Source organism: Heterocephalus glaber, unplaced genomic scaffold, assembly GCF_053883595.1.
Source record: "Heterocephalus glaber isolate CG9 unplaced genomic scaffold, H.glaber_assembly_v1.0 deba00001504, whole genome shotgun sequence".
NCBI lineage: Eukaryota > Metazoa > Chordata > Mammalia > Rodentia > Bathyergidae > Heterocephalus > Heterocephalus glaber.
The window spans coordinates 73,339,292-73,352,211 of NW_028258324.1; the positions used below are offsets into that span (position 1 = coordinate 73,339,292).

Here is a 12,920-nt window from a genome sequence, read left to right on the forward strand (position 1 = left end):
TCTGACTCCCCCACTCTCCACCATCCCCACTCTCACTAAAGTCTCCAATTCCACAGCGAGGTTTATTATTTATTTATTTTGGTACCAGGACTTGAACTCAGGGCCTCACAACTTGCCAGGCAGGCGCTGTACCACTGAGCTACATCCCCAGCCTCTATTTATTAATTTTTGACACAGGGTCTCACTATGTAGCCCAGGCTGGCCTTGAACTCCTGGCATCCTCCTGCCTCAGCCCCTGAGTGCTGGGATCACAGGGCACCACCACGCCTAGTCCCAAGCTAATTTTAAACCACTTGGAGTCTTTACAGACATCCTGAGCTCACTGGGAGAGTCCGGTCCAACACTGTGAGGGGCCCAGTCCAATCCTGAGCGTGCCAACAATGAATAATAAACAAGCAAACATCCACACATAAACCGAAAGCTCTGACTTAACAGCGATGATCCCTAGGCCCAGAGGAGTCACTTTTGCTCTTTCTGTTGGTCAGTATTTGGGGGCTTTTCTGTGGTCAGCTGTGTTTCAGGGTTTTTTTAAATAGCAAAAAAGAAAAAAAGTTCTTAAAATAAAACTTTTTAAAAAGCTTAAAAAAAAAAAAGGGCTGGAGATTTAGCTTTGTGGTTTTGTCACCTGCTATGTAAGCGCAAGGACCCAAGTTCGATCCCCCATACCCTCCACCCAAAAAGGCAAAACTCCCACCAATTTCTGTAAGGAGGGAACTGGAGAAGGTCCTGCTCCAGAGCAGGAGCAGCTGTGAGGACAGTGATGGAAATCGGCTGTGAGTCCAGAACAGCGTGGGGCCCGAGGGCGTGGCCGGGACTTGGCCAGGCGTGGGCACCTGGGAAGGCAGGTGGCTCAGGAACCAGGGCCCTGGGCTGCTGCACACCCAGCCGGGATCCCAGGGCCACAGCACACGGCACAGGCACTGTGGAAAAATGTTTCCAAACTGCCAAAAAAGTTATAAAAACTAAGCACAGAAGTTATACAAAGCACAAAGGGTCATAGTGGATCTAAGCCTAACTGCCTAACACTGAAAGGAATAAAGAGTTCCTCAATTCGGCTGGGCGTGGTGGTACACACCGTAACTCCAGCAGTGGGGAGGCTGATGCAGGAGGATCTCTGCAAGTTTGAAGCTACCCGGGCTACCTAGTGAGTTCCAGCCAGCCTGGACTATACAGCGAGGCCCTGCCTCAAAAAACAAAACAAAATACAAAACAAAAAAAGAAAAGAAGATGGGCAAACAAGCGGCGGTACTGTATATCCATAAGAGGCACAACTGACCGTGTGACAGCAGAGATGAATGAATGCACTGGCAATTTCTGCACGTGGTACGCCACACACACACAAGAACATTACAGTCAATTCTGCAGTCGCTGTGTTCCATAAAATTGTATTAAGTAAAGGGCTCACTATGTATCCCAGGCTGGCCTCTTAAGTCCCAGAGATCCTCCTGCCTCAGCCTCGGGAGAGCCTTTAGCCACCATGCCCAGCTAAATGATGTATTTTAGGACTCAGTCTCGTCTCCTAGACGCTCAGCCCACTGACCTGACACAACATACTCGGCAGGAGGGGCACGAAAGACCAGGGGAGGCCCCGGGCCACCACACCCTACAGGGACACTGGGCGGGTTGTCCCACTTCACTTCCTCTGCCCTCTGGTGCTGGCTGTGCTTTTGGGTGGGCCTCTCCCTACCCCACCCCACCCCACCCCTCCAGGCCAGGGAACTACAGAGGCGGAGCTGGGCAGGGCAGGGCTGCCAGCTGCCGGCTGTTCCTGGCAGCCAGAGCCCTGGTGGACGACGCCCAGCCCAGCGGAGGGAACCAAGGAGCTCAGGCTGCGCCAGGCTGGCCAGGGCCACGCCCACATCCAGGCTCAGCTGCAGGCCCCGCCGCGCCAAGTGTGCACCAAGTGCCGGGCATGAAAGGCCCCTTCCATGAGGGTTGACTGGCACCCAGGGTGGGCAGCAAAGGGGCTGACGCTGGTACTCGTAAACTTTGAGCTCTTTGTTGTTTGTTTGTTTTGCAGGACTAGGGATTGAACCCAGGCCTTCCCACTGAGCTAAAGGCTTCTTTTACTTTTTGAGACAGGGTCCTGCTAAACTGCTGGGCAGGGGACTCAAAGTTGCAATCCTTCTGCCTCAGCTTCCCAAGTGCTGGGGTTAGGCATGCAACACCACACCCAGCTTCAATATAAAATTATTAACAAGCCGTTTTACATTCTTTTCTTTTTTCCATACTAAGTCTTCAAAATCCAGAATAGGCTTTGTGCTTCAACGAACATCAAGGCTGGGACAAGCCCCTGTGAAGTGTGAGCTGCAGCACAGCCCTCCCACGTCGGACAGCTCGGTGTGGACCAACTGATTCTGCCCCCACACGACCATACGCACAGCTGATGGGGGGAAACCGAGGCACCGGCCCCTGACCCAGCTCCCCAGGAGCTCCTCTCCAGGACCCATTTCTGGACAGCCGGCCCGTGAGTGTCCCCTCCCCACCATGTGGTGCCAGCCGCCAAAAGGGACACAGGAAAGCCAAGGGTGGATCCTGGGGCTCAGGGAGGGGAGGAGCCCGGCTCCAACAACCACAGCCAGGACAAGCACAAAGGCATCAGGGAGCACGCGCGTCACTCCCAGGCAGGTCCACCCTCTGCTGCTCCCGCAGCACTCGACATACTGTGCCCCCGGCAGGCACATGCAGGCACACTCGTGGACACACGCACATGCAGGGTCTGCAACAGGCTCTGTCCTGAGCTGAGCCACTGCCACCCGGGTTGGGGTCTCACCCATACTCCTCTTGGGGTGACACGAGTGTTCTCCCAGCCAACAGCCCCGCATCCGGGGCCCCTGACAGGAAACCAAACCACAGCCAGCCCAGACACCTGTCCCCTGGCCAGGACCCGTACAGCAGAACAGGGACCCAGGCACCCCGGCTCACAAGGCCGAAAAGCACCACTGGGGGCCTCATCGCTCCCAAGAGAACAGGAAGGGAACTCGGTCCCTGGCTGGCCACCCTGAAATCCGGCTCCTCCTGAGCCCACTTTGGGCAGAAACTCAAACTCGACGTCCCTGAATGACAGCATCATGGTGGCTTCCAGACCCTTCCGCTTGTCACCGTGTGCGTCCAGGGCGCTGGTTCGTTCCCAGCTAGCTTCCGGGTCCCAGCAGGAGCCTGGCCTCTCACTCTCCTGGGACCCACAGGGACAAGTCATAGAACACGAAAGATGAGAGAGGAACCGGCCCAGGCCCCGCCTCACAGCTTCCAAACTTAAAAATAACCTGGCCGTCATCCTAATGGCCTGCCTGTGAAAGGCTCCAGCAGGGTCCCCCACTTCCGGGTGACCCTGAGACCCTGTGTCCAGCTGGTTTCCCTGGGAGGGGAAAAGCGAAAAACAAAAACCAGGGCAGAAGTAAGAATCTGCCGCAAGTGCTGCCCTGGTCTGGACGCCCTGTGACCTATTTGTCCTGGGGAGGTTTCTGTCCAGTGTCCCCATGGTGTCAGGCAGTTCTACTCCAGTCTGGTTCTGGTACCGGGGGCTGCTACTGACCCTCAGGACACAGCTGTCTCAAAGAGAAGGGAAGAACCTCAGTTACCGTGGCAAGGGGGAAGGACAGGGATTTGAGCTAGGCCTGGGCTCTGAATAGTCTGACAATCTGTGAAGAAGGTATGTTTCTTTTCTTTTCTCTTCTTGACTCTCCCCCAACCCCCCCCACCCCTGCCCGGTACTGGGGATCGAACTCAGGACCTTGTGCTTGGGAGGCAGATGCGGCGCCACTGAGCTAAATCCCTGGCCCTCTTCTTGATTTTTTGAGACAGGGTCTCGCCATGCAGTTCAGGCTGGCCTGGAACACCTGGCAATCCTCCTGCCTCAGCCTCCCCAGTTCTGGGATCACAGGTGTGCGCCACCACGCCCAGCCTGAGAAAGGTCCTTTCTAAGCATCCTACGTGTATTAACTTGTGTGATCCTCCCAACGACTCTCTTTGATCGTCCCCATTCCACGGATGAGGAAACTGAGGTACACAGCAATTGAACAACCTGCCTAACCCACTTATTAAGCGGCTGTGCCGGGCCTGCTGTCCCCAAGAGAACTGAAGTCCTGCTGTGCCTTCAAGGGACACCAGGGAGCTCGCACGCTGTGGGGCACGGGCACACCGACTGTGCTGGACCCGGCCGCCGTCCTTGTCAGGGGACCGGGCCCGCGACCCAGCACTGTGCAGGGCCCTCATGCCCTGGCACTCCTCTGCACGGGACAGTGTTCTGCAGAAAACCCTAAGCCTGGCCACATCCTCCCAGGCAGAGGACACGGGAGGGCCTCAGTTTCTCCTTCTCCTGTCCGCTTTCCCGAACAGCAGAGATAAAAATGGCTTGGAAACGTGGCCATAACTAAAGACAGAGCTCGTGTCTGAATTCTGTAGCAGCCTCAGGGGGCACAGGCTGGGTGGCCACGGGCCCTGCCCCTCGGGCTCTGTGCCACGGCCGGGCAGCCCACCCAGTACCTCGTGCATGCTCAGCTCTGGGCCAGGCAGCTAATTACAGCTGCAGCCCTGCCCTGGGCCCCCAGCAGGGTGGGGTCCCCAGGTCCTGTACATGGCCCTCCAGCCCCCCAGTGCATCCTTTTCATTTTCCTAATCATTTTTCTTTACTTGCACTTGAAATATCAGGCATTGGACTGGCTCCTAGAGTTACATCTTCTTTTCCTTCTGTTAATGTTTTCTGTGGTGTGAGGTGGAACCCAGACCCTCCTGCAGGCTAAGCAAGCGCCTGTCACTGAGCTACACCCACTGAAATTTGTCCATTTTTCCACAGTTCCGCCTCCTGCCTGGAAGTTATGAATCAACAAATGTAAAGAAACATAACTTTTTTTTTTGGTACCAGGGATTGAACTCGGGACCTTGTGCTTTCAAGGCAGGCGGCGGAACCACTGAGCTAAATCCCAGGCCCAAGAAACATAACTTTTTAAAGTCAGGTATGGTGGTGCAGGCCTGTCATCCCACCCCTCAGGAGGCTGAAGCAGGATGGTCCCAAGCTCCAGCCTGGGCTGGGCAATTTAGTGAGACCCTGTCTCAAAGTAAAAAATAAAAAGGCCTGGGAGGCACCTCAGTGCAAAGCCCAGGGTTCAATCTCAGTACCACAAAAGCAAAACAAAAAAAGCCATTGATGTGTGGAGATTTCAGTGCTATCCTTGTCTGGCCACTCGGCTGGCTTCCTGCAAGGTCAGGATTGTGGGCTCTGGCAGGCCAGGCTCCCAGCCAGGCCGAGGCAGGGCTGCTCCCAAAAGAGCTCACTCCCGAGTCCCCGAGCCCAGGCTAAGGGGGTGGGGACCCCATGGCGGCCCCTCTGTCTCCTCAAGGCCAGGGAGAGGCAGCCGGGGCCTGAGCCAGGCCTGCCACCCCGGCTCCACAGGGCCCAGCCGAGGCCTCAGGGCCTCACGCGGCAGGAGTGGGCACAGGGCTGCTGGCCGGGGGCAAAGGAGTCCCTCGTGTGGGGGACGAGGGATGGAGCGGCAACTCCTTGGAGCAGAAGGAAAAGCTTCGGGGGAGCAAGAGGGAACCATCACTCCTGCGAAGGCCCAGTGATCGTGGTCCTCTGACCCAGGGCCACCCAGGGCAGCCACCGTTAGAGCCGGCCCAAGGTCACAGGCCCTTCCTGACGCCTGAGGCAGCTACGGCTGATGTTTCCTAAAGGAGCACAGGAGCGGTGATGCAGGCCTATGTTCTCAGCACTCTGGGGGGCTGAGGCAGGAGGACTGCAGGTTGGAGCCCAGCCCAGGCAACACAGTGAGCGAGAGAGACCCTGTCTCAAAACAAAAAAGGGTTATGTGAAGGCCCTGGTTTCAATCCCCAGTACAGCAAAATAATAATAATAGTAAGAAAGGGTCGGGGATTTAGCTCAGCGGCACTGTGCCTGCCTTGAAAACGCAAGGTCCTGAGTTCAGTCCCTGGTAACAACAACAAAAACAGCAAGTTAGCCGGGTGTGGCGGTACACCCCTGTCATCCCAGCACTCAGGAGGCTGAGGCAGGAGGATCACCGTGAGTTCGAGGCCAGCCTGAATCACAGAGCAAGACTGTGTCTTTAAAAAAATAAATAAAATACATTAATAAAGGACAGTGGCCCAGCTGCTGGCAGGCGGAGAGGTGACCTCTCTCCCAGGGTGGCCCAGTGGTGGCTGCTCCCCAATGCGGAAGGGCTTGTCCAACCCACACACTCCACCGGTGTGCCCACCAGGACTCAGTGGTGCTCACCCAGCCCTGCCTCCCCCTCGCCGAGGTGGGGACCCCAGTGGGCCCTGCACACTAAGCTCCGTCCCAGGAAACCCCACCCCAAGCGGTTTCTCTGTGGGAGGCACAGAGTCAGGGCTGGTGACCCCAGAGCAGGACGGAAGCCAAGGAGCGCTGGGCAGTGTCTTCCAGCAGCGATAGTGCCAGGGGCTAGGGAAGCCCAGCCACAGCCCCCGAGCAGCATCAGGGGCTGGCATTCATCACAACACTGGAAGGGGAGACAAGAAAGACAAGGGCAGAGTCCTCGCTGGGGACGGGCGGCTGCGGGCGCTGCGGTGCAGCCAGGTGAGGGATTAGCAAATCACTGACCACGTCAAATACCCAGGAGGAGGGATTTGGATTGTTCCCGACACAAAGGAGTTAGGAATGCCTGACAGGTTGCCCATAACCTGGTCTGGCCATTATGCATCACACGGGGCCTGAGTGGAAAACACAGCGCATTTAAATAAAAAGGACTTTATTACAGCAAGGGACACATGGCCGGTCACAAGGCCCCCTTGAGTCCTCTCCCTTGCATTGAACACACTCATCCCATCGTCCTGGCCACTTTCCGAGTCCTGAATGGATTCAAAACGTTTCCCTTCCACGCTCATTCTGACCTTGGGAAGAGCCAGAGTCACGCGGTGTGGATCCGGGGACCAAGGTGGATGAGGACACAGTGTCGTGTGGCAGCAGCAGTCACTGTATCTGGTCACTCCTCATAGGGACCCTCAGGGAGGAGGACTCCAGAGCTGCTGCAGAAAGCGGCGAGAACTAAGGGATGAGTGTGTTCGAACTGAGGAGTATTCTGAGGGGGATTCTGGGCAATGTGTCTTTTCTGGAATAATTTTTTAACGTAAAAACGCTTTAATGTAAAGGCTCACTGTATCTTCCAACCACGCCTGTGTACATGCACTGCAATGTCACACTGTGCCCTATGCTGCAAATGTGCAGTTAGTACAGGCGGCCGAGGCACGGGGGAAGCAGGGGCACAGCAGGAGGGACAGCTACGTCCCGCTAGGAGCCCATGTCAGGAAACCCACAGAGATGGCAAGGAAATCGCTGGTGCCGCCTCCTCTTCCTCCACCAGGACAGGCCTTGCACTCTGCCAAGGCAGGGCCAAGGCCCGAACACCCACTGCTCTTGGTTCCTGACCAGAACCTCCACAGCACAGATGTTCTTACATCTGGGAAGTCAGATGTGACCGTCCCTTAGCAAGTCCAGCGCAGACAAAAGCTTCCAGTGGGGCGGAGGGGATGCGCCAGGAGCCTCGCAGCTGGGCAGCCCGCCGGGCTCAGACTCCTCAAGGCACTTCCTGCCACATGGCAGCCAGGGAGAGTGGACAGATGGATGGACGTCTGCACCAAAGCAGGCGGGCAGCCTCTCCCTGGCAGAGGCTCACTCCAGGCTCAGGCCTGACCATCATGCTTCATGAAAAATACAAGATCGATCTGTGAGAAAGACCCAGGATAGGTGAATCCACGGGGACAAAGCACAAACTCTCGCTGAGGGGACGATGAAAATGTTTTGGAACTAGATCAGGATGGTGCCTGACAGCACTGTGAATGTTTTCAATACCTTGAATTGCTCACTTGAAGCAGTTAACTTTGTTAGGTAAATTTTACTTCAACTTTTTTCTTTTTCTTTCTTTTTTTTTTTTTTTCAGTCAGTTGCTGTGTAGCCCAAGCTGCCCATGAACTTGAGGCACTCCTCCTGCCTCAGCCTCCCACAAGCTGGGATTACAGTAGTACGCCACCATGCCCGGCTTACTTTAATTTTTGTAAGAAATAAATGGACAAGGGCTGGGGGTGAGCTCTGTGGTGCATTTGCCTAGCACACTTGAGTCCAAGGTTCCACACCCAGTACTGCAAAAATGAACGAATGGATGGATGAATGAATGCAACAGGTTTTCCTAGCTGTCTGGGTGCGCAAGGCAGGTACTTTGGGCAAGGGTGAGGCTCCTGTCCGCCTCGCTCCCCGTGGACCTCGAGCCCCAGGACAGCGTGGCCCGAGACGGCACATGGGGACAACACATTGGACGAGTGACCAGCACTCACGGACGTCCCTACCTCGCACCCTGGACACAGAACTGCGCCTCTGCTGCTCAAGGAGCTGAAACCGAAAACTAAACAAGAACTTAAAAGAACCACAGACTCCTGCTACGAGGGGAGATTTCCAAAGAAGAAAGGACAGTGTTCCCAGCAGAAAGGCCGGAACTTTAGCAAGCAGCCCAAGAAAGCAGCCTGGGCTCCTGACTGCCTGGGGTGAGGGCTGGAGGCCGAGTTCTCAGGAGGAGCAAACAGGCAGTGTCACCAAGGGTTGCACACAAGTCCGCTGGCCCCAGAGGACCGGGATGGGACCTTCCCGCCCCCGCCCCACTCCCTGTGGCGGAGCTGGCCCCAGGACCCAGGCCGGGGGAATCCTGAGCCCAATCACCCAGAGTTTAAAAAATGTGCAAAAGGGGCCGGGGATTTAGCTCAGTAGTTTCACCGCCTGCTGTGCAAGTGCAAGGACCCAAGTTCGATCCCCGGTACCACAAAAAAAAAAAAATGTAAAAAAAAAAAAGGCCTCAGACTCCTAATGACAGGCTCCCTTTCTGGGCAGCCCTCCCGGAAGACAGGTAAATCGCTACCCAGTAGGAGCTTCAGCTGCCTCCTGCTGCCTCCTCCAACCCCAGAGAAAGGACAGCGCCAGCAGTCTCCCAGTCTGCAGCTTGAAAAAAGAGGATAAAGCAGAACGCACAAATCTGAGTGACACCGGCCAGAACTCCTCCATCCCCATCAAGCCCCTGCTGGGTGCCCCAGCAGTTGGCCGGGTGCTGGGCACGGGGTGTGGCATCTCCCCGCCCTCAGAGGCAGCTGGCACCCACACTGGGTCCCATCCCAGAGTTTCAGGAACTCGAGAATATCCGTTCTTTTTTTTTTTTTTTTTTTGGTACCGGGGATCAAACTCGGGTCCTTGCACTTTCGAGGCAGGCAGTGGAACCACTGAGCTAAATCCCTGGCTGTTTGTTTCTGCTTTTTTGAGACAGGGTCTCTACATAGTCCAGGCTGGCCTTAACTATGTACCCCAGGTGGGCCTCAAACTTGTGGTGATCCTCCTGCCTCAGCCTCCCGAGTGCTGGGATTATAGGTGTGGGCCACCATGGAGAATTTCTATTTCTAAGCAATTCCTGGGGGCGGCCACCCTTGGAGAACCACTGCCCTAGAGCAGCCTGCCTTCTGCGGGAGGCCTCCGGAGACACACCCACTCCCCACTTGTGAGAGCCACCTGCCCTGCCACCCTTCACATGTGGGTGATCCCCGCTGTGAGATCCCCTTCCAGCCAAGGATGCTTTCAAGTTTCTGAGTCAGAAAAAGCAGCTGAAAGAAGAAGAAAGGAAGCAAGCAAGGAAGGAGGCCAACAGCCCAAGCCCTGGCTGCTCCTCAAGGGCAGCCCAGCCTCCCTCTGGGCCCCAGCACCCAGCAGGGGCAACTCACCAAAGTAGTCGGCCTTCGGGTGGGCGTCCAGCTCTCGCTCCAGGCGCTGGGTAAGGGCTTCTAACTTCAGTTCCACAGCGGAGGGGCCGAGCTCAGGGCCGGGGAGGAGCGTCTGGCAGGGCAGCCTCACCCTGGGTGAGCCAGGGGCCTCTGGGAGCCCTGGGCCCAGGCTGCCATCAGGGCACCAGCCAGTGGGACCCTCTCTGCACGACAGCTCTGGCAGGGAAGGCAGCACTGGGAGCACGGGGCCGGCGGGGCTGAGCTTGGGCCCAGAGGCAGAGCCGGAAAGGTGAGCCTTGGGCCCGTCCTGGAACCAGGGCTGGGGGTCCTCGGTGGGCTTGGGCCTGGTGCCTGAAGCCTCACAGCCCAGCTCCGAGTTTGCTCTCTGGAGGGCTCCCTGGCTGGAGGCCGGGGGCACAGACACTAGAGGACTCTGGGGCTGCATGGGGGCCCCGTTCTCCAGGCCCAGGGACGGAGGGAGCGGGCTTACCCGCTGGGATGAGGCGGTGGACCAGAGGCCTGCTGGCTTCTCACTGCCGGGGCCACCACTACTGTCCTGGGCATGGAGGCCACTGTCGGAGGACAGCTGTGGCCAGTACAGGTGCGGGTCCCCACCTGGTCTGAGCAATGAGAGATCACTCCCGGGGGCACCTGGCCACCTGCTCCCTGTCCCCAGGCCAATGCTGGGGGACACACCTGGCCTGTCACCCCAAGAGGGGCTTGCCGGAGACCGAGACAGGTTGTCGTAGTAGTCTCCGTGAGTGAGGCAGGCCGGGTCTTCGCAGGAGCCCGGCTGGTGGCCAGCAGAGCTCTCCGAGCTCCCCAGGCCCTGCCTGGCTGCCCGATCCTGGCTGCCAGGCCTTGGGCCCGGGTCACAAGGCCCAGCCTTCTGCTCCGGGGCTGGGTGCGAGGTCTGCCAGGGAACCGCGGAGCCAGCCACCCCAGGTGCCCCTGCGGAGGCCGAGAGAGGGGGCTTAGCAGCCCCGTCGGCAGCAGGCTTTTGGCCTGGGTGGCCCCTGCCGTGGACAGGACCCTGGCCGCCCCGGGGCAGCGGCTCTTCCTGCAACAGCTGCTGCTGCTGGAGGTGGATCTTGGCCATCTTGGTGGCGAACACCCTGCGGGTCTCCTCAAACTCAGGGTTGTTGCCCGCGCCCCTGTCCACGCGGAAGAGCCCGTCCTTGGAGGCCTCGTACATGTTCAGGTCCTCGATGAACTTGCTGGCCTCCAGGCCCAGGTCATCGTACTTGTCCATGCTGCCCGGCGCGCAGGTGTCCGGGCCCTCGCAGGGGGCCCGCGGCTGGAGGAGGGGCGGCGGGCAGCGGAGGAGCGGGGAGGAAGCCGGAGGGCGGCGCTCGAGTCCGGCCCGGGGCGAGGACCCAGGGCTCATGCCCGGGACCGCGCAGGGACCTTGCTGCTCCCCCGCCCCCGCCGCGCGCGTCCACGTGGGCGCCGGAGGCCGCTCGGGTTCCCGCCGCTCCTGAGACTCCCGGGATCGCGCCGGCGGGGGAGGAGGCGAGCGCCACGGCTCGCGTGGGTCTCGGGCCTCAGGCCTCGGCGCCCGGACTCCGGGGCGCGCGGCCCATTGTCCGCCGGCGCCGGGCGGGACGCGGAAGTGCGCGGGGCGGGCGCGGGGCGGGGCGCACGCGGGCCGGGGCGGGCGCGCAGGGTCCCGGGCGTCTCTGGCTGCTGGGCCCCGCGGCCGAGCTCCCGCCGGATCAGGTCCCCGCTCCCTTCCTGCCCCGCGCGCTGGCCCCGCCCCCGAGCGCGCAGGGCGGGGACCCGGCAGGGCGGATACCCGCCCGCCTCCTTAGCCGGGGCGCCCGGACACTGGGACCCGGGGAGCGGGGCGTTTCGGGAGCGCTTGCTCCTCGTCGCCCCACCCCGCCTCAGTTTCCCCAGTGGGAAGCCAAGCCTGCGCTCTGTCGCCGCTTCCCAGCCGGCCCGAGACGCGCGATTGGCGGTTAGGGGTGGCTTTGGGACATGTAGGGAGACTGCGGCGGAGAGGGAAACGTCAGAGACGTCGGCAGGAGGAGGCACGGAGGGGTCCGGAGCCGTGGGGCACCAGGAGAAGGCGAGGGCGCCTCCCCACTCCTCATTTGTTTTGTTTGATAAGAGGTCTCGCTGAGATGCACCCGGGACTCGAACTCGAGAGCGCCTGACCCCAGGCCGACCCGCCTGATCCCGGTGGCCTGCAGGCCGCGCCCTTGCCGCCCTGAGGCGACCTGCCATACCCCAGTCCCAGCGCTGCGCGTGGACGCGAGGCGCCACCTGGCGGGCATTTCCTGCTCCGGCCTCCCCGCGGCCTCTCCGGACCCGGCCGGACCCCGCCTGAACCCGGGCCCTTCCCGTCCAGCTGTGCTCCCCTCGGGAGCGCCCTTCCGGGCGCCGCCTCCGAGCCGGCCCCTCCTATCCGCGGGTGCTGGTTCCGGGCCCGAGACGCCAACTCACACCCTTCCATACTCGGGAAGCCGTCCTGGGCGTTTGGAATCGCAGCCCTCGGAGGCTGAGGCAGGAGATCACAGTGAGTTCTAGGCCAGCCTGGACTCCGGTGAGACAGTATCTCAAAGAGAAAGAACCCAAAACCCCAAATCCCTACATCACTTGTAATGCCTAATGCAATGGGAGTGCTTTATAAATAGTTATTACTCAGGGAATAATGACCAGAAAGTAAAATCTGAATGTTTCCTATACAGCCTTTTCTCTGAATATTTTCTGTCCGCTCGCTGAACCGCAGGTGAGGACCCCGGACACAGGCGGCCACACTCATTCGTCCGCAGCCTGTTCTCTGGCTTGGCTGCTGGCTCTCCCGCCCCCGGGGTCACTGTACGTGTGGGGTCTCACAGCCTCTCCGCAGGGTCGTGACAGGGAACAAGCAAGACCCTGTCGAGGCGGTGCTTTGCGCTCAGCCCCGGGCAGCTCCCGCCAGCAGGCCAGAGCCCAGACGAGATCCTAGAACAGGAAATCTGCGGCCCCAGCCCCAGCTGCCCAGCCACGCCAGCACACGCACGGGGGAGGAAAGGACAGTTGCAAATCTCTGCTAGAATTAGGTGCTTCCATTTTACAAGAATCTAGGATCTTCTCTGCCTGGGAGTGGTGCATGGGCTTGTCATCCCAGCCCTGGGAAGGCTGAGGCAGGAGGATCACTGTGAGTTTGAGCCCATGCTGGGCTGTGTAGTGAGTTTCAGGCCAGCCTG

The 12,920-nt window shown here is 59.2% G+C and overlaps 1 protein-coding gene across 2 annotated transcripts in view; it reads right to left on the bottom strand.

The window, feature by feature from the left end:
- Limd1 (LIM domain containing 1) overlaps nt 1-11,478 on the bottom strand; it is a 41,499-nt gene extending 30,021 nt beyond the window's left edge. The window contains exon 1 of one of the 2 annotated variants that reach the window (XM_087186869.1): nt 9,727-11,478. In XM_087186869.1, coding sequence (XP_087042995.1) covers nt 9,727-11,113 — 1,387 coding nt within the window. In that variant the 5' untranslated portion in view covers nt 11,114-11,478. The remainder of the gene's footprint in view (nt 1-9,726) is intronic. The other variant, XM_004835044.4, reaches the window with a different exon arrangement.
- Nucleotides 11,479-12,920: the final 1,442 nt, after the last annotated feature.